General features: G+C 32.6%; 1 protein-coding gene across 1 annotated transcript in view; it reads right to left on the bottom strand.

The window, feature by feature from the left end:
- Positions 1-6,683: 6,683 nt before the first annotated feature.
- Positions 6,684-22,436, bottom strand: part of LOC142334055 (uncharacterized) — a 97,180-nt gene continuing 81,427 nt past the window's right edge. Inside the window, exon 2 of the mRNA XM_075381722.1 lies at positions 6,684-7,289. Coding sequence (XP_075237837.1) covers positions 6,684-7,289 — 606 coding nt within the window. The remainder of the gene's footprint in view (positions 7,290-22,436) is intronic.

Genomic DNA, 22,436 nt, shown 5'->3' with positions numbered 1-22,436 from the left:
TGAATAATTTATTTTTTCGTAAATAATAATGTATATAATTTAGGAAAATTTAGTTTTTTTTTTTTTAAATTATAATTAAATGTTGCTTGGGAAAATAGGTGTAAAAAAATTATCTTACCTCTATATATTATCATCTTTCCTTTCTTTTTCCTGTTTAGCCTCCGGGAATTACTGTCAGGTATTACTTCAGAGGATGATATATATAAGTGTAAGTGAAGTGTGGTCTTGTACAGTCATAGGTCGACCATTTCGGAGATGGGTGGTTAATCAAAACGTAATCACCAAAGAACACTGTTATCCACGATCTAATACTCAAATCCGTATAAAAATAATTGCCTTTACTAGGACTTGAACGTTGGAACTCTCGTATTCCAAATCAGCTGATTTGGGAAGACGCGTTTACCACTAGACCAGCCCAGTGGTTTATCATTTTTATTTTTTGTTTAACCTCCGGTACGACAGTTAGGTGGTCCCGAAGGACCACTAACAGCAATACTGTCAGGTATTGCTGTATAGGATGAGATGAATGATTTGTATCATGGATGAAAATGCATGCCTAACCGGGATTCGAATGTAGAACCTCTGGATGAAAGGCCGAGACGCTACCACTCGTACCACGGAGTGGTATTATCATCTTTTTCTTCCTGTTTAGCCTCCAGGAATTACCGTCCAGGTATTACTTAAGAGGATGAATGAGGATATGTATGAATGTAAATGAAGTGAAGTACAGTCTCAGTTCGACCAATCCTGAGATGTGTACTTAATTGAAATCCAACCACCAAACAACACCGGTATCCACGATCTAATATTCAAATCCATATAAAAGTAACTGTCTTTACTAGGACTTGAACGCTGGAACTCTCGGCTTCCAAATCAGCTGATTTGGGAAGACGCGTTCACCACTAGACCAACCCGGTGGGTTTATTTATATTATCATCTACCAATAGTAAACATAATAGGGGATATTTTTTGACTAAGACAAGGTGTTACCTAATTATTCTTGTATAAAAAAAAACACAAAGAAACAGATAAACACACTCAGAAGTAACAATCAACATTTTAACTTATACAGCGCATACTATAATTTTTTAGCACATTTTTTTAATTTTTAGGAAAATAGTTTTATTTTAAAGACCTTTCTGTTCGCGCTCACACACACCTATATTTGATATATTCTCGTGGACTGCATATGTTATGCGGCGTTGCGTCGTAAGTTTAATCTACCTAGAAACATCCGTGGTATCTTGTACAATAATAGCGGAATTTTGGACCGGATGTTTCTGTTTTTGAATAGTACCAGGCTACTGCAAAAAATTTAATAATATCATATATATTTTTATGCTAGAAGAGTTGTTGATAATTTTTAACCTTTACTTCCAATTTTATTTTTTTGGTTCTATGTCCATAATTTTATTACCCGGGAAGGAAGCCTTTTGCACAATCCATCGGAATTAGGTAAGTTTTATATAGTTTCTTTATTCGATTATTTTAACTTTTGTATTTTAAAGAGTTCGTAGTTTTATTTTACGAATTTTACAAGGTGTTACCTAATTATTCTTGTACAAAAAAAACACAAAGAAACAGATAAACACACTCAGAAGTAACAATCAACATTTTAACTTATACAGCGCATACTATAATTTTTTAGCACATTTTTTTTAATTTTTAGGAAAATAGTTTTATTTTAAAGACCTTTCTGTTCGCGCTCACACACACCTATATTTGATATATTCTCGTGGACTGCATATGTTATGCGGCGTTGCGTCGTAAGTTTAATCTACCTAGAAACATCCGTGGTATCTTGTACAATAAATAGCGGAATTTTGGGCCGGATGTTTCTGTTTTTGAATAGTACCAGACTACTGCAAAAAATTTAATAATATCATATATATTTTTATGCTAGAAGAGTTGTTGATCATTTTTAACCTTTACTTCCAATTTCATTTTTTTGGTTCTATGTCCATAATTTTATTACCCGGGAAGGAAGCCTTTTGCACAATCCATCGGAATTAGGTAAGTTTTATATAGTTTCTTTATTCGATTATTTTAACTTTTGTATTTTAAAGAGTTCGTAGTTTTATTTTACGAATTTTACAAGGTGTTACCTAATTATTCTTGTACAAAAAAAACACAAAGAAACAGATAAACACACTCAGAAGTAACAATCAACATTTTAACTTATACAGCGCATACTATAATTTTTTAGCACATTTTTTTTAATTTTTAGGAAAATAGTTTTATTTTAAAGACCTTTCTGTTCGCGCTCACACACACCTATATTTGATATATTCTCGTGGACTGCATATGTTATGCGGCGTTGCGTCGTAAGTTTAATCTACCTAGAAACATCCGTGGTATCTTGTACAATAAATAGCGGAATTTTGGGCCGGATGTTTCTGTTTTTGAATAGTACCAGACTACTGCAAAAAATTTAATAATATCATATATATTTTTATGCTAGAAGAGTTGTTGATCATTTTTAACCTTTACTTCCAATTTCATTTTTTTGGTTCTATGTCCATAATTTTATTACCCGGGAAGGAAGCCTTTTGCACAATCCATCGGAATTAGGTAAGTTTTATATAGTTTCTTTATTCGATTATTTTAACTTTTGTATTTTAAAGAGTTCGTAGTTTTATTTTTCCTTCTTGGTTCTTGTTTTAATAAATGTTTATTATATGATTAATATTGATTTTATAAGTTTTGACCTTATAAGTTTTATTATTTTGGAGTTATATTACCATTTTATTAATAAAATTCCGGGCGATGATAACGCCTAGGCGTTTTTCGCCCACAAAAAAAAAAAAAAAAAACATTTAATAAAAGTCCATTTTACCATAAAAGTCCGACTACTGACAGATATTGATATTCTCATTTGAATGTTGACACATACCAAATACGTAGGTGATAGACCGAAATATTTGCTTATTCGGATTGTCGCCGGTAAATGTCGATTAACAGTGATAGAGATTGAAACGATAATTATAAATTTTAAAAAAATCGTCCAATTAATATGTAAGGTAAATACGTTACGAGAAATCCTCATAAAAAGATGAAATTTAAATTTAAGCTAAACATAACCTATGCTCCCTTCGAATATCGTCTAATTAAGGTTAAATATAAAAATTATATTTAATTTGTGCGCGTAGAATTTATGTAAGGTTGGGTATTTTGAAGTTTTACTAAAAGAATTAGTCACAAAGACCTATTGAAAAGGGTAAAGGAAGATAGAACACTGTTGGAAACAATTAAGAAGGTAGGTCAAAATTGAAGAAAATTGAAGATGATAAATGATATCAAGATCAGATGTTACAAAGATACCAAAGAGCTTGTCTGGTACAGAAAAAACTGAAGACATCTTGGTGTCAGTGACATGCCAATAGCTCATGATGATGAAAGTAAAATATGCTTGTTAGTTTTCTGCACATATTTAGTATATATGTTTTCATTGCAAGTTATACATGGTTTCCAAAGGTAGGAAAAGTCAAGGAATTTCAGAAAATATACTTAGTCAGGAAAAGTCAGGAAGTTTTAGAAAAATTCAGGAAAAAATCCAAAAACGTTTTAGACTTGTGGAAAATTTTCACGAAGAGAATTTTTAACGAAAAAATTTCGATGCAATTGTAGATGATTGGGGCAAAGAGAATGTTTTTATAACAAAAAAAAAAAAAAAAAAATTACTTTCGACTCGCTGGAAGCGGACTTAGATTTCACAGGTGCTAAGTAGGGAATAAAAAAGATTTCCACTTTAAAATTATGAAAAAATTTACTCAATACGACATTGGTGTCGTGAAAAAAAAACTTCATATATTTAGCGTTCGACAAGCCCCAGAAATATTTTTGTCATCCCTTGCCGTAAGGGTTGGTCATATTCAAAATTGTTTTTTTCAAGTTTTAGGTAATTTTTAGAGGACTAACGAACATTTTAAACCGTTTCGATACTGTGCCTATTAAGGAAGGTATGATTTTATTTTATTTTCAAAATCCAATTTTTTCCTTCCCCTGGGCCAATAGTTAGTGATATCAAAAAACTTTACTTAGATAAGATTTAGGGCCTTGTTCAAAGAATAGTAAGAACTTTAAACAAATTCGATATTTTGTTTTATCGAAAAAGCTCCCCCCGCTTCCTTCCCATTGGTCCAACATTTCCCATTAACGAATTTGACCCAGATTTTGGATCGTTATATTTTATTTATCAATTTTAAAGTGATTGGCCCCAAATACGGCAGTTATAGTGTACATAAGAAAGTGAAATAAATATATATATAAACCTTTGAACTGACTGTGGTTTTGGGGTCTGGGTGATGTGAAACGCAAAGATATGTTGAAATTGTCCGGAAGTTGAATCATGGTACCCATTATAAGAGGTAGCTTTCTTATGAAATTTTCTTAAAACGTTGACTGTAGTGAGATGCTCTACAACACTATATGAAGGACTTGTAGAAAAAAGAAAAAAAATCTTTGAAGAAGAACAGAATAAAACCCTGAAAGGAAAAGGCTAGAAAAATTAAAAAAAAAACTAGAGGAAGAGAAAAAAACGTTGAGAGCTAAAAACTTGGCAGAAGAAGAACAGATAGCCGTAAAAATTAAACTTTTAGAAAAGAGCAAATGGTATGCTCTTTAGGGTCTTAATGCCTAATATATTGAAGAGAAGTTGCCCTGTGTTTTATACATACGTAACAATTTTTATGTGATGAGATCTCGCAATAATATCGTCTTTAATATTTATATATATATATATATATATATATATATATATACATATATATATATTAGAATAATAATGACAAAATATTTTTCAAGGAAATGTTAATAATGTTTGTTTTCTGTACAATATAAGGTGTTAGGTTGTAGTTGTCCTATCTGTATTACTTTTAGTCACAATGATATTAGTTTTCTTGAAGTTGTGATAATACATATATTGTTTGTCAAATTTAAATCCGTTTGTTAGCATTTTAATGCAATCCAAGTTATTAAACTTTTTTTTTTTGCTAACTTAGCCTACATGGCAACGTCTCAGCCTTTTATCTGGAGGTCCCGGGTTCGAATCCCGGTGACGCATGGCATTTTCACACACGCTACAAATCATTCAGCTCATCCTCTAAAGCAATACCTAAGGGTGAACTTTGGAGGTTTCGAAGAGAAAAAAAGTTATTAAATATTTTTTTCCTTACTTAGAAAATAATTATAGGCTAGTTTAAAAAAATAATAATATTTTTTTTTTTTGTACTTTGCAATGTAATTTACTGTTATAATTTATCTCAAAAAATAGCCTAATTTTAAATATATTTTGTAAAAGAATTCTTTAAAAACTAAATTTTAAAAATGAATGTAATAATAAATAATATAAAAAAAGGCGTGAGTTGGGCACTATGGGGATGATGGAGGCTGCAAAAAAAATTTATATATTTTGCAGAGTATACAGCAGTAGCATAAAATTATAAGCATCAGAAAAGTTTTAGTAAATTGGTCAGGAAAAGTCAGTAAAAGTCAGGTAAAACAATTCGAAGGGTACCCTGATATAGGAAAACAATAGCATCACTGAGATTAATCGAATAGAAGACAAATATTTTGAAGTTATTTAAAAGAATAATATATATATATATAATACATATACGAGGCTCGGCTGATAAATTTTGCACACTAGCGTGCTACACTGAGACAAAAGGTACTACCGAGTTTGGGATGGTAGCACATGATAGCTAAAATCCCCCTCTACAAACCTGCGATAATGCGTTGAAATCCGTTTATCGGTAAACGGATTAAAAATAGCAGGTAAAATGGAATGGAGTACGGCTAATATATCAACACGATTAAAACACTGCTCAGTGATCGAATTTTTAACAGCAGAAAATGTGAATCCTACAAATATTTTTCATCATTCAAAAGCGGTTTACGGTAGTGAAACTGTTGATAGGAATAGTGTGAATAGGTGAGCGTTGAAATTTCGCGAATGTTTCGCGAATGTGAATCTGGTAAAACGACAATTGAAGACGCATCACGCAGCGGACGACCAGTTTCTGTGACTAAAGAGAAACATCGAAAGGAGGTGGACGATTTGCTTCAAAGTGACTGGCCAATCACACAGCAACGCAACCCTATTGAGGCATATCTAAAAAACGAGTATACCATATTGTCGAGGAATTGGGTTTCCGTAAAATCTGTGAACGACGGTACCGTGCAAACTCTTTGATAGCTTTCCGATGTTTGAGCCTACCCGGAATCCGCCATACTCGCCGGATTTAGCTCCGTGCTACTTCTTCCCTCATCACAAGAGGGATTTCAGAGGTAATCACTATACCACCGAAGATGATGTGAAGGAAGGTCACTTGGATTCAAGAAAGAATATTTCAGTGACAGAATGGAAAACTTGTCACACGCTGAGAAAAATGTATCAATGTAAACGGGGATTATATTGAAAACTAAATACTGCATTTTGTAGTTAAGGTGTTGTATTCATTTTTTATTCATTCCCATGCTACGCATATACCTTTGATAAATTTATCAGCCGAGCCTCATGTATATTATATAACTTGGTTCGATGTGTAATTTAAAAAATATTTCAATTTATTGTCATCCCTGATATGGACAAGAACATAAAAAAAATTATGAATTTATTCAATAGTAAAATTCTTATCTTTTGTATTTTCCTTCTTCAGATAAGTACATTATTAAAAATTTTTTTATAAGAGTTTATATATATTTCTATAATCTAATTTATATGTTGCATATGTTGGCGTAGTCCTCAGCTTTTTAGTTGGTACTCGACCTGGTATTCGGCTATAACCACTTCGTTTAGTTCTTTTTCTTCTTGTTTTTCTTACAGTTGGTAATGCTGTGTGATTTTTACCATAAATTTTATAGTTTATTAATATAATTTTTTTTGTAGTCGTAAATCTGGTTCTTCGGATTGTCGTTACGTTTATCGGTTCTAACGTTATAAATTTAGCCGTAAAATTTTCAAGTCTTATATAATCAGGTATCGAATTCCACGCTTTTAATTTATCATGGAATTCGTTATCACCGACCCTAGTGTACAATTTTCTTTTATTTTTATAAGGTTTTCTTGGTTGTAAATATTTACGAGCTTTTGGATCTTCCCGTCTATGAAATTTCATTTTTTTTCTCCATCTTTTATAAATTCTCTCTTTACCCCTTTTTATTTGTAATTTTCTCATACTCCAAAAGTTGTCTTCGTCATCAGATATTATTATATTTTTATTTTTATCACCATGGAATTTCTCAGTGTCCTTCTCTATATTTATTATTCCAATTTTAGATTCTGTTTCCTGAAATACATCAAATCATTCTAATCATAAATAAGTAATTTATTTATTTATTTATTTTTTTAATTTAATAAATATTTTCATTTTTAAAATTTATTAAATTAAATTTTTATTTTTTTAAATTTTTATTTGTAAAAGTATTCTGCCAAATAAGACCTAAAAATTGGTTCAATAATACATATTACTTGTCTCATAAAAAATCCGTTAATTAAATCCCAACATTTGACTTATACTAGATACTAAGGTTTACATTATCGTATCATAAGTATGTTTAAAAATTATTACAACAGAAGGATTCACGAAGAATGTAACAAACTCTCAGGACACATTTTATTAATGGAAATAAAGAAGAATGTTCATATAAATATAACTTCTCCCGTTTTTCTGTTTAGCCTCCATAACAGTCGTAAGATATTTACTTCAGGAATTAATGAGGATGGTATGTCTGAATGTAAATGAAGTGTATTATTTTAGATTCTCAGATCGATAATTTCTAACCTACCGAGTTGGTCTAGTGGTGAATGCGTCTTCCCAAATCAGCTGATATGGAATTCGAGAGTTCCAGCGTTCAAGTCCTAGTAAAGTCAGATATTTTAACACGGATTTGAATACTAGATCGTGGATACCGGTGTTCTTTAGTGGTTTGGTTTCAATTAACCACACATCTCCGGAATGGTCGAACTGAGAATGTACAAGACTACACTCATACATTTCTCTGAAGAAAAAAACAGGTCTACCATTTCTAACCTACCGAGTTGGTCTAACGGTAAACTCGTTATCGCAAATCAGCTAATTTCGAAGTCGAGAGTTCTAAGGTTCAAATCCTAGTAAAGGCAGTTTACTTTTATACGGATTTGAATACTAGATCGTGGATACCGGTGTTCTTTAGTGGTTTGGTTTCAATTAACTACATATCTCAGGAATGATCTACCTGAGACTGTACAAGACTATACTTCATTTACATTCATACAAATCGTCTTCATTCATTCTCTAAAGTAACACCTTACCGGAGACTAAATATAAAAAGAAATAGGTTGACCATTCCTGAGATGTGTAGTTAATTGAAACCCAACCACTAAACATACCGCTATCCACGATCTAGTATACAAATAAATATAAAGGTAACTTACTTGTGGTGACGAATTCACCTCTAGAATAACCAGTGTGTTCATATAAACATAAGTGGAGAAACGTTTAACTCGTGTCAACTGGGGAAAGTTTACTCTCCGATTTTTGCGCCTTTAATAATATTAAGCCATAATATTATTAAATCTTGCTAACCCACCGGGTTGGTCTATTGGTGATCTATTCATCGAAAATCAGCTAACTTCGAAGTCGAGAATTTTAAGTTTCAAATCCTAGTAAAGGCAATTACATTTATACGGATTTGAATACTATAAAGTGGATATGTTCTTTGGTGATTGGGTTTCAATTAACCACACATCTCAGAAATGACCTGAGACGGTACAAGACTACACTTCATTTAAATTCATACATCTTATCCTCCTTGGAACTCAAAATAAAGGATAAATTTAATGGTATTATATAAATTCTTTCCTGAATAAAAAAGTTAGATCCCAGAACTGAATTTTTATTGTTTCGAGAAATTTTGGTTAAACGCACAAAAAGGTTGGGATCGAAAAACACAATATTTTAGGTTTGGTGTAAAAATACTTTGTTAATTGTGAATTTAGGATTTTACAGAATTTCAAAATTAATAATAAAAATAATTCATTAAATTAGAATAAAATTTGTCCGGAAGTGTCGATTGTTAGGTAGATTTAATAAGAAAGCTTCCTCATGTAATGGGTACCATGATACGACTTCGGAAAATTTCGATATATCTTCGCGTTTTATATCCCCCCCCCAGGTCCCAAAACCACAGTCCGCTCAAAATTTTATATATATATATATATTTATGTATAGAGAGTGAATCAGGAGGACATGCCCTATCCTCCTGAATCACTTGTCAAAGTATTGCCCATACTTTGACAACTCATTCTAGAGGCTAAAAATAAGAAAAAAGTTCATATAAACATAGGTCCGAAAACGCTTCGTTAGCGAGTTATACAGGATGAAAGATTTCGCCCGAGTTTCAGTTCCTCCGGGTAAATTAAGGCTTTCTGAAATTCTGGGAAGGTCAATTAAGGGACAAATTCAATTGTTTCTTATGGTTTTTCAGCTGGGAAATCGAAGAAAATAGGTCCCAGAACTGTATCTCTTTTAGTTTTTAATATATCCCATGTAAAACGCCAAAAATAGGGTCAAAAACACATTTTTTTTTACTTTTGACGTACAATAACGTTGTTAAATTGGCAATAAATCATACATTCTTTAAACATAAATTGTAGAGAATTTAATTATAAGAAGATTGATATAAATAATGTCAACAGAAAACAAATAACATTTTAAACATGTGTCTATTAGGTACAATAATTTTAGACCTACGGAAAACAAGTTGGCAACACTGATTTTTTTCATCATAATTTGTTTAAATACTCCTCATTATTAATTGCGGTAATGTGTTAAATAACCTTTCACTGATCAATCGTGTTTGCAGTATTACGTCGATTTCTTATCGTAAAAATTTCAGAAAACTGTTAAGTAGTGTAATCTTGTATTCATTTTACAGTGCATAAAAATGAAGTCTGTTAAAAAAAGTGGGTTGAAGCCCGCCCAACCAACCTCCAAGGGCTTGGAGCCCTTGCAGGCTCCCCCATTGCGGTACCCCCCGGAGCGTTTGCCCCCCCTGATCTTCCGCTTCTGGAGGGCCCGATAAAACTTCCTCCGCAAAAGGACTGCTCTTCCCGTCCTACTTCTACACATGGGACGCCCCCGTCCAGCGAGAGAACTATTCTAGTTAACAGTTAACCTAAACTTAAACGTTCAACTGTTCACAGCTACTTTTTTAAAATATTTTACCAAACTCTTTTTTTTCTCTTTTTTTTATAAATAATCTTATAATTAAATATTTTAAAGTATATCGTTGGTAATTTTATTATTTTTTTACCTATATATATGTATATTGTGCGAAAAGTCCAACTTAAAACCAAACATCACTTCTTTCTAGCTTATTTTCCATGCCGTTTCTAATTTTTTCGGCTTGGTTTCATTTTTGTCTCTCTTTCCTTTTTTCCTGACCCTATTTCTTTTGCCACAGAAGAAACTTTTATATCGTAAATTCTTCGGAAGTTATCTCTATCGCAACAGTCATCTCTTCTGTTAGCATATCCTTTGGACGTCCTATTTCATCTAGTTAACCTAATTCGATTTATTTTTCATACTGTAAAGCTTGTCAAAAATTTATTTATTTAATTTTTTGGGCCTTTCTAATCATGTACTTCATGAAATTTAACCTTTACTGTTTTGCTGTTTCTTCATTTCGATAGATCTCCTTGTTACATTTGTTAATTTTCCGATTTTGACCCAACTTTGTCAGATTACTTCTACCTATGGGAACGTTGATGCCAATAAAGTTTCAACTTAAAAGGTCAAAAAGGTGAGACTGTAAAGCAAGGTCACCCTCAATATCTGATAATTTATAAATAGTCTGCCTGCAGACGTAAATTTTTGAAAGAGATCAGAACCCACTTCAAAGACTCCGTGATATTTCAGGGTATCACGCCTACCCGTTTTAAAGACCAGCCAGCAGTCCCGCTGGAAGACGGCTTCATTCAAATCAGTGTTCTGCTCCCTAATCAGGGACAAGACATTCTCCTCGGTAAGACTGCGGTCAATATCATAGATTATAATGCGAGGACTATAATGCATTCTCTTCGGGTCTATTTTTAGATTGAATCGCTTAACCGTAGTGGAATGTCAAATTGCCTTAATGGTCTCTTTATCATCCACTACGACAACTAATCCGTTATTGGTTTCTTTGATGTTTCTCATTTTGAGTCCCTTTTGGTCACCCCGAAGGGCAACCTGGAGGTCTTTCTTCAGCTGACAGCTGGACACAGTCGTACCCTCCGCTTTGCTGACAAAGCAATCTCAGGTATCTTGGACTGGCAAGTTTCACGTCTACCCCTAACCACCTCAGCATACCTACGCGGCTGCATTAAGGCCGGGGCTGGTTTCTGAACTTTTTCAAAACCCTCCACGAGAGCTGTGAAAGCTGTTCGGAAGAATCCTAGACGAGACAATAATCTCTCCTTGATAACTGCACTGGTACCCTCACTATCTCCAGATTTTTTCTAATTAAGGTCTTATTTTTCTTAGGCAAATTTATTAAAAATTATAATAGAATAATATTTCCAAAAAAAGTTTTGAAAAATTTCATCCGCCCCAAAAAATGCTCTAAATGAACTAGTGGATAAGTGGGTATACTGTCTCAATATTAACTCCTCTCACCACAAGGAGAGCTAGTGTAGCACTGATATATAAGTTCCGTAGTCGTTTTCTATGTTGTAATGTCACAGGTGAGCGGTAGAATTAAATAAATGAATAAAGTGTAAAAAAGTATTTTAAGTGGTCCCTAGTACCGCCAGACCCGCGCGAGTGAAATACGCGCCCGATTTAATTAGAATCAATGAATTAAATAAACAAAAAATATTTACTGAAGATGATAAATATTTTTAATTAAGTTGTCCGTATATGTGTGTGTAAGCCGTGCATCAGAAAAAAAATCGCGTCCTATAACTTTGTTGTCAGATTTTTTCAAAAGATTAAATTATGTGTATGATTACTTATTAATTAGATTTAATTAATTAATTAAATTTTATTTTGGAAGGTCGTATATAAATCAATAATAGGATATTGTTGTTTACGGTTTGTGTTTTGAACATGTAATTACATATATCGTAATATTGGACAGTTAAATCCACGACCTAATTATATCTAACAAATTTCATCTTATCATGATGGAAAATTAATTAATTAACTACATAATAATTGTACAGTAATTAAATTACAGATTACTAAAATTTAGTAGTTTACAGTTTTATTTCTTTTTAGCAATTTAATTAAAAATAATTCTGTTAATTTAGTTTACTAAATAAATGTTTCATTTAATTTTAAAGATAAATTATTTGTTACTTTTTAAATAAATCTGTTCATTTTAAATATATCTATAAAGTAAATAATATTAATAACAAAACTGGTACCTTAAATATATCTGGGTTGATTATTAAAGTAAAAACACAGTTTTATATTTCAAAATTGAGGAATATTATGAGATAGAAATAAGTACGGATGTACATACACAAAATTATATTTTATGTTATGTTTGAAATTTTTGTCTGCCATTTTGTGTCCTATATATTCAGTCAACCTTTTTTTTTTATAAGAAAGGTGGATATTTGTTACACGATTTTAATGTTTAATTTTATGAGAAATGTTTGTGAAAACCTTTACTTTATAAAAACCTTCGTTTTATTCAGTTATAACCTGACAAAATTGAAAAAACTGAAAAAAATTGCGGAAATAATAAAATTAAGTTAAACGCCCCAAAGCAACTTTTTATTTATTTCGTTTTACCATCAGAATTACATCTAATAAACTTTAAAAAGTTAATGTTGGAATTAATGACTAAACACTAATAATAATAATAATAATAGCCTTCAAAATAATAAATACAATGAGAGTAAGGTGGCAAAGTGACTGGGCGACTACCGTCAATAATAAACTCCGACGGATTAAAGATTCAGTGTTATCATGGGGCTCCTCTTGCAGAAAAACTCGTCGTGAGGAAGTGGTCCTCTGCCGGTTACGGATAGGACATACGAGTATCCCACAATGTCAGGAGGATCGCTCCCCTTTGCACACGATGCAACTGCCGCATGACTGTGAACCACATTCTCGTAGACTGTATATGTTATGAAGCGTTGCGTCGTAAATTTGATCTACCCGGAAACATCCGTGATATCTTATACAATAATAACGAAATTTTGAACCGAATTTTTCTGTTTTTGAAAGTACCAGGTTACTGCAAAAAATGTAATATTATCATGTATATATATATTTATGCTAGAAGAGATTTTGATAATTTTTTTTCCTTTACTTTCAATATTGATTTTTTTTGGTTCTATGTCTTTAATTTTATTATCCGAGAAGGGCGCCTTTTACACAACCTATCGGAATTAGGTAAGTTTTATATAGTTAATAAAATCATTTACAATATTACTAAAAATTATAAGGCTTGGTCAACTGATATTTAATTCATTTATTATTTGTATTTAAAGTTTAATTAGTTAATGATTAACTTATTGCAATTTGTTATCCAATAAAAATTTACCAAATATCCAGGAAAATTTGGAAAATTAAATAAATTCTGATTTCAGCAAGGTTATGCATCACCTTATTTATACAGTGTGAGCAATATGCAACCGAACCTATAATGTAACCGCTATCCAACACTATTTATGAAAGACTATCACACAACTAGCTCGACTAGTGGATATATATGTTACTACTGATTGTTGTTACCATTTATCAGGTGGTTACTTGTCAACCCACCCGGTTGGTCTAGTGGTGAACGCGTCTTCCCAAATCAGCTGATTTGGAAGCCGAGAGTTCCAGCGTTCAAGTCCTAGTAAAGCCAGTTATTTTTACACGGATTTGAATACTAGATCATGGATACCGGTGTTCTTTGGTGGTTGGGTTTCAATTAATTACACATCTCAGAAATGGTCGAACTGAGAATGTACAAGACTACACTTCATTTACACTCATACAATATCATCCTCATTCATCCTCTAAGGTATTATCTAAACGGTAGTTACCGGACGGTAAACAAGAAAAAGAAAGAAAGAAGGTGGTTACGTGTCAGTGCAGTATACGTTTTGTTGCAGTACAGTATTATGATTGCAGTTGCGTTTGTGAAAAATGCCTTATTTTAGAGATAGTATCTCGGCTTTTCATCTGGAGGTCCCGGGGGTTCTAATCTTGGTCAGACATGACATTTTTACACACGCTACAAATCGTTCATCTCATCCTTTGAAGCAATACCTAACGGTGATCCTGGAGGTTAAAAAAGGGAAAAAAGGTGCCTTATTTGGCGGGCTACGTGGCGCGAATGGTAGCGTCTCGGCCTTTCATCCTGAGGTCCTGGGTTCGAATCCTGGTCAGGCATGGTATTTTCACACGCTAAAAAAATTGTCATTCATCTCATCATCTGAAGTATTACCTAACGGTGGTCTCAGAGGTTTAAAAAAATTAAAATAATGATACGGATAAATTCAACAAGAAAAATATAAAACCTAATTTAAATGTTGCATTTGTTTACCTTATTGTTACAAAAGATATTCAAAATGACCACTTTGAGCACTTTAATGCACGACTGATCATATTAATGAGAGTTAACTGACGCAAAATGTTGTTGTCAATTGCGTTCGTTAATTTCTCGTTGAATGTTCAATTTCAGTGTATCAATATTGTGGGGATTAGATGCGTAAATTCTTTCCTTTAAGTAACCCCAAAGAAAAATTGCAAGTAGACAATTCTGGGGAACGAAGATGCCACCGTTCTCTGCTGACAACTCATTCATTTATGAAAGCGATTCAGTAAACGTTTGATGTGTGACACGTTGCTCCGTCTTGTAGGAAGAACCTGTATTATTTTTCATTATCGGTTAACCCTTCAAAAATTGTGAGGTAAACTTTTGTATTGGCTGTCTGGTGAAAAAATATTAGTCCCACTACACGATTACCGGAAACGGCACACCAAACACCAATTTTCTCATCGTAAAGTGGACGCTCGAATATTTCGTGAGGATTTCTTACCATCTAATAACTGGTGTTGTCCGAATTAACATGGCTATATAAATGAAACCATGTCGTCTTAAATGATATACGACATCGGGTCTATCTTCCACCAACAATGTTTTCCAGAAGTCAATTGAAACAAGTCGTTTCGATTTGTCTGTCCCCTTCAGTTGTTACACGTTGTAACCCGGTATGGTTTCAATTTTAATTCGTGAAGAATTTTATGATAAGATGTGTACTTAAAGCCAGATTTTTGGGTAGCTTACTTATTCAATATCGGCAACGACCTTGGAGTTCTAACGGAAGGTTGCCTGTTTCTTTCTGCATTTGAAACCGAACCTGTTGTACTCCATTTTTTAACTAAATCTTTATACTATAGATTTTGGTATACTACTATACTGATTTTCGGATAAGACATTCGGAAATTTTTCTATCAGTACTTTATCTGATTCTTCAAACGATCCAGAACGAATATAGGCCTTAACTATAGTTATCTTCTCCTTGATTTAATGAGGAATTTTACACAAACAGAAGTGCACTCACAATATTGCACACAATAAAACGTATACTGCACTGATACGTAAGCTCCTGACAAACGGCAGCAACAATCATTAGTAACATATACACCCACTAGTCGCGCTAGTTGGATGATAATTTTTCATAAATAGTGTTGGATAGCGGTTTTATTACGGGTTCGGTTTTATGTTGCTCATCCTATATTATTATAGATATAGAGAGATTAATTTATTTAATTTAAATTTAATTCTATTGTTATATAGTATTAATCATTAAATTACTCGAATCATTCTATTCAAACCCTATTCACAGTTCATTAAAGCTTTGCTTCAACTGGCATATCTCCACTACATCTGTATATATAAAAATGTTAAGTTCGTTTGTGTACGGCTTCAAAAACTCAAAATGTTCTACACCGATTGTGCTCAAATTTTAGCACGATATAAAACCCGCATCAAAGATTGTTTTTATCTATTTTTCGCATCAGTCACATACCCGCGACCGCGAGAAAACAGTTTTTTTAACAGTCAGCTGTGTACCAGTGACCGCGCCATCTGCCGGAAGCGAGGGGAACACTCGCCATACTAGCTAACGACAACCGCAGTCACATGTGAAACAATACCTGTTCCCAATTACATTGTTTATTAACAAAAAAAAACGTATCCACTTGCATCTGACTCAGATTATTATCTGAATTAAATATTCACTTTAATCGAGTTACTTTTGTGTGATCGTGTCGTGATTGAGCTGCGCTTTTCACCAAGCTCTGAATTTATTAGAAAACGACCAACAGCGGGATATATGTATTAATGACGCGTGCAACACTGCACATCCAAACCAAATTCGCGTATTATTCGCAATTATATTGACCGCTTGCTTCCCTTCATCTCCCATAGAGTTATGGGAAAGATATCGATCGCATATGGCTGAGGATATTTTGTATAGAGTACGCCTAGAAAATACCAATATGACTATGGCATTTACAACGAAGCATTGATAAATATTGAAGACAAGTGCTTAGCTATTGCAAATAAAGTTCTTAGTCAATTGGGAATGCCAGCACCCACCCGAGCTGCGATCGCTTCGGGATTTACGCCGTGAACAGAGTTACAACATTGGTGATCTTCAGTCATATGTCCAATCAAACATTCCCAAATTGACGCGTGAACAGAAAGGCATTTATGATCGCATAAAGCAAATGATAAATGACGGAGTTGGGGGGACCTTCTTTTTGGATGCGCCAGGAGGAACTGGGAAAACATTCCTCATTAGATTGATTCTAGCAACGGTTCGATAAAAAAATGACAATTATCCTGTTGCGGAATATTAATCGGCCAAAACTCTGCAACGGCATGCGACTTGCAGTTAAGAAATTGATGAATAACGTAGTGGAAGCAACGATTTTAACAGGGCCTTTCAAAGGTGAAGATGTCCTCATTCCTCGAATACCCATAATCCCGACCGATACACCATTTCAATTTAAAAGATTGCAATTCCCAATTCGATTAGCATTTGCAATCACAATCGATAAAGCTCAAGGTCAGTCTTTAGAATTGTGTGGTTTAGATTTACATGCGGATTGCTTCTCACAAGGGGAACTGTATGTTGTGTGTTCAGAGTCGGCAAACCAGATAGTCTTATATCTACGCAGACAATGAAAAACAAAAAAAAAATATTGTATATCCACAAGTATTGCAAAATTAAAATTCTATGAAATGTATGCTTTGTTTTGTTTCTTATTTCTCATCCATGGTATCACAATGTGCCACAGCAAAGCGTGGCGGGTACAGCTAGTTAATGTATAGAATGTTATATGTTCATATTGTGTTCATAAATAACGAAACAATTTCCATAGAATTTCTGTTGTTGATTTTTTTTTGTTATTTCTTCACTAGATTCGCTTCTTCCGACAATTTAAGCGAATGAAACTTTTTCACGATGTATATATAATTCGAAATTTTTATAAAATATATCAAAGTAGAATACAAGTGAATATATTATGAGATAATACAAAAAAATTTGGATTTCTTTGTAATGAAAATACATACAGTGAGCATGATTAAATATTAATAATCTTAAGAGGTGTACAGAGAATGGTGGAATTGTGGAAAACAGAAATGGTAATAATAAAAGCACTTAAGAGACCAAAAAGGAGATTGCTGTTGAGATGTTTTGAGCATTTGAAAGTCTTATATGTCTAAAATTAATGAAAGACAGTGAAGAATGAGAAGAGTAGATGCGTATTACAGCGGAAGCAATCGTCCACCTGAGACTGTACAGTTGGAGGAATTGAGTTACACGTATTTGTTTATAAGCAGTTCAAAATTACGTAATAAAACATCTAACGTTAGTTTAAAAAAAAAAAAAACCTTTAAACTACGGTGAAAAAAAATAATGTCATTATGTTTAGTATGCCTGTATAAATAAATTATTTAAATAATGAAAGAAAAGTTTAAGATGATGAACCTCGCGATTGAGTAGGAGGTCCCGGGTTCGAATCCCGGTTTGGCATGGCATTTTTTCAATGATATAGCTATTGACGCCCGCTCATTCATAAAACAAATTTAGGATCATTGTAGAAAATCTTAAATCTTAAAAATTTATGGTAATTGTAATTAAATAAAAACAAATTTTAAATATAAATAAACACAGAAAATATAATCTGTGTACAACTATGATTTAACTATAATAAAATAAAAATTATATGCTACATTTTTCTTCGTGACGGCTGGCAATAATATTCTTTTCCTCTTTTTTATAGTGGTTTATAGTATATCTTAAGGTCGTTTATCGTAACTCAAAAAACTAACAGCCTATTGTAAATACCTTTATTTTGCAGTCCTCGTTTTCTCATAGCGATCAAAACCGTACTAATCCAGCCCTTTTTGACTGACCCTTCTTTCTCATTCTAAGAGGAGAAGTTTTTTGAGGTATTCTATTCTTTCGTTTTGCTTCGGGGAGTGAGAGGAAAGTGGCTATCGACGAGATGTTCAGAGCTTGGAACGACAGATGGAATGCGGTGGAGACTCATGAGTTCACCCAGTTTCTATCAGAGCACGGATACTTTCAAGATTACCTGTACCGTATGAGTAGGGTACCACAAGATGCTGCTATGATTGTGGGAAGCAAGATACGGCAGAACATGTAATGTTTTTTTGCATGAAGTGGAGAGACTTAAGGACCGCCATGGTGAGCCACGGTGCAGTAAATGTGAATAATATCATAAGTGTGATGTTGGGTGACAGAGATGAATGGACGAGAGTAACGATTGCGGTGTCAGCTATAATTCGAAACAAGGCAGTAGCGGAAAGGGGCAGATAGGCTAGAAAACTGCAGTTGACCTAAGGCGGAGCGACCGATGCCGGACGGCTGTGGGCGGTGAGGGCTCTTCGGAACGTCGTTCACCGATAATCCCCTGGGGATTTCGCTGTGATTATTCTAATTCCGTGACAAGAGCGCCCTGGTGATAGCGCAGAGGCTGTGTACATAACATGTGGATTAAGTCTGTCCTCTGCCTGACTAGAGGGGAAGCTTTTTAGCGGGTGAGACCACCGCAATTGCCATCAGAGCGGTCCTGGCGGCGACTGGCAGAGCTTTTTCCTTCCCATATGGAAAATAAAAAAATAGGTATCCTACTCTAATCCGTAGTGTAAGGATGACCGTACTGAATCAGTAATCTTTCTTCCTCTTCATCCACTAAAAAATCATTTTCTGTCTGATTTCTTTACGATATCGTAATTTTTTTACTCCAAGGCAACTTTCCTAAAAAATTAATCTCCATAGCGGGAATTTATCTTTTAAGTTTAAGAGGGAAAGTCCATACTTCCGATCCAAATGTAGAACAACTTTTAACAAAAGAGTTTAACAAAATTTCCTCTTTTTCAGCAATGATGTTAATTTTAAAAATATAAATTTTTGGAAATATTAAAATTTCAAATTCATGATAAAATTTAAAATTTTTATTTTAAAAAGTTATTTTTGTACTTTTTATGAAGTGAATCTTTTAAATTGCATTTATAAGAATGATCTGTTGTCTTATGTATATGTGTTTTATTAAAGGGAGAATAGAAATTTTCCAGATGTTAATGTTCTTATGTACCTGTGTGGTGGCCTATAAATCACCTTATATATCCAGAACTACTGGACCGATATTGATAAAACTTGGTCAGATTACTTCTATAGGGTGTCCCATATAAAACGGAACCCATCAATCGCTCATCCATGAAATTTCAAAAGTCAAGCTAACTCCCTTACTGAAATGGACTCGTCCAACATCTGAACATTGCGGCGACGCAGTAGAACACTACCGATAGTAACAACAATGCAATCATAACGTTCAGTGTATTGCTAGAGACAAGATGGTGTTTTCGCTAGATCAACGTGTTTTCATTGTCGAGTCGTACTTCAGTACGAAATCAGCGGTTGCAGTGCAAGATTTGTTTCGCCATAAGTACCCAGATAAACCGGCTCCTAACAAAACATCAGTATTAAGGTTAGTCGCAAAATTTAGAGAGATCGGTGTTCACATTTTTATTTTAGCTGCTATTGGCGTAGAGCAGACCAATGATGGTGCACCGCTCGGCTGCGCACATCGATTTTCTTCCTCTAGAAGCAGTCCCTTGTCAATTAATTTAATTTCTATGCGTAGATTATTTTTATTTAATTATAATTATTATCTATTAAATTTATTAATAAATTAAAGAGATATTAGTGAATATTTAGCAGTAAAAAATGGATTCTTTACTTAGCAGGAGAGAATCAGCGCGCATCCGGCCGGCGCATCACGTGGTCCCTCTGAGCCAATAGCAGCAGCTGGACTGACAACTAACGCAACCTTACACTAACACGTATAGAACTAAACAAAGAAGCCGGTGTCCCAAAGCTAATTTCCTTTTATCAATATGACTAGCTTTTTTTTTATGGAGGTAGAAGAATTTTGTTATTTGTGAAGTAGAATTACTAAAGATGGACGAACCAGGAACGATATAAAATGCCGAATAGCACAAGCTAAAAGAACCTTCAGTAAGAAATATAATTTTTTTACATCAAAAATTAATTTAAATCTCAGGAAACGATTTTTGAAAATATATGTTTGGAGTGTCGCTTTATATGGAAGTGAAACTTGGACAATCGGAGGATCTGAGAAGAAAAGATTAGAAGCTTTTGAATTTCGGTGCTATAGGAGAATGTTAAAAATCAGATGGGTGGATAAAGTGACAAATGAAGAGGTATTGCGACAAATAGATGAAGAAAGAAGCATTTGGAAAAATATAGTTTAAAGAAGAGACAGACTTATAGGCCACATATTAAGGCATCCTGGAATAGTCGCTTTAATATTGGAAGGACAGGTAGAAGGAAAAAATTGTGTAGACAGGCCACGTTTGGAATATTTAAAACAAATTGTTAGGGATGTTGGATGTAGAGGGTATACTGAAATGAAACGACTAGCACTAGATAGGGAATCTTGGAGAGCTGTATCAAACCAGTCAAATGACGGAAGACAAAAAAAAAGTCAACTTCAAGCTGTTAAAGTTTGAAATAATGTTCTAAGTTGTTTTATTAGCGTATATATTTGTTTTAGTTATATTTTATTGGTAATATATTTGTTGTTGTTTTTTCTTCTATTAAAAATAATTAAGTCAATTACTATAATTGCTATATATTTATGATTAGAATAGTATTAATAATAGTAGTACATCACACACTTGTTTACCTTACCGTTTATTATTTTTTTCCTTTTATAACAATTAGATTTAATTATTGGTAATATTATTTATAACAAAATAATAATATATTTTATTAAATATTTATGTATTTGTTATATATATATATATAAAAGAGTTTATAAAAGTAAATTTAACTATGAATACTCTGTTAAATCTTTATTATTATAGTAATCGTAGTATCTTTGATAAAGATCTTCCTCGAGTTCGTCCTCAGGTTTACTATAGACAGGTGTATGAAAGATATGAAATTTTTTCGCTCCTTCAGATGATTTATGTGCAAAAACTGTGGTATCTTCATCAGCATGTATCACTCTTATACTTTTTTCTAATTCTTCTGTATCGTTAAAATCAGTTATATTATGTAATCTTTTATATATTTTATCTGGATCTTCAAATACTCCTTTACTTTTAAGATCAAATCTATAATCACTAGATATATTTTGTCCGATCGTCCAGTTTTTTAGATGCAATTTATCATAATAATCTTTGTAATAATCTAATATTTCGTTTAAAGCGCTACTTATATAGCTAATATCATAATACAAATCTTGTCGTTTTCTTTGTTCTGAATTAACAAACGAATGCGGTGTTATATGTAAACATTTCAATGTATATGAATAACTTTGCGCCGCGTCACCACGATCGATTGCATCGGCATATGGCCAACTATCATCATGATCTGAAATTGTACTGGGTGTTATAACAATATATTCCTCTTTTATATCTCCTATTTTAAATTTTTTATTCTTCTTATTTTTTAATAATAATTTTTCTTTTTCGTTTTGTTTTTCGTAATTTAAATAGTTTTTATAATGTATATTAAATTTTTTTTGTAAATTTGTATCATTCCAATTAATATTGGTTATATTTTCATTTTTTTTAATTACACCTAATGCTTTTAATATTTCAAAACGAAATAAATTAAAACTTTCATCGATTGTAATTGTTTTATTATAATCGTTTTTATTATTACTAGTATAATTATTATTATATTGAAATTTAATAAAATTATTTATTTTATAAGTTTTATTAATTTTTAAATTATTATTTATAAATGGAAAATTTATTTTTGTTTTATTATTATATAAAATATTTTTTTGTAGATTAAAAAATTTTATTTTATAACCGTTTTTGTTTGTATTATATTGATTAGTATATAATATTTTTGTAAAAAAAAATTTATTTATAAAATTTTTAATTGTATT

This window comes from Lycorma delicatula, chromosome 13 (assembly GCF_047948215.1).
Source record: "Lycorma delicatula isolate Av1 chromosome 13, ASM4794821v1, whole genome shotgun sequence".
NCBI classification, from domain to species: Eukaryota; Metazoa; Arthropoda; class Insecta; order Hemiptera; family Fulgoridae; genus Lycorma; species Lycorma delicatula.
This window is presented reverse-complemented; position numbering and strand designations above follow the sequence as displayed.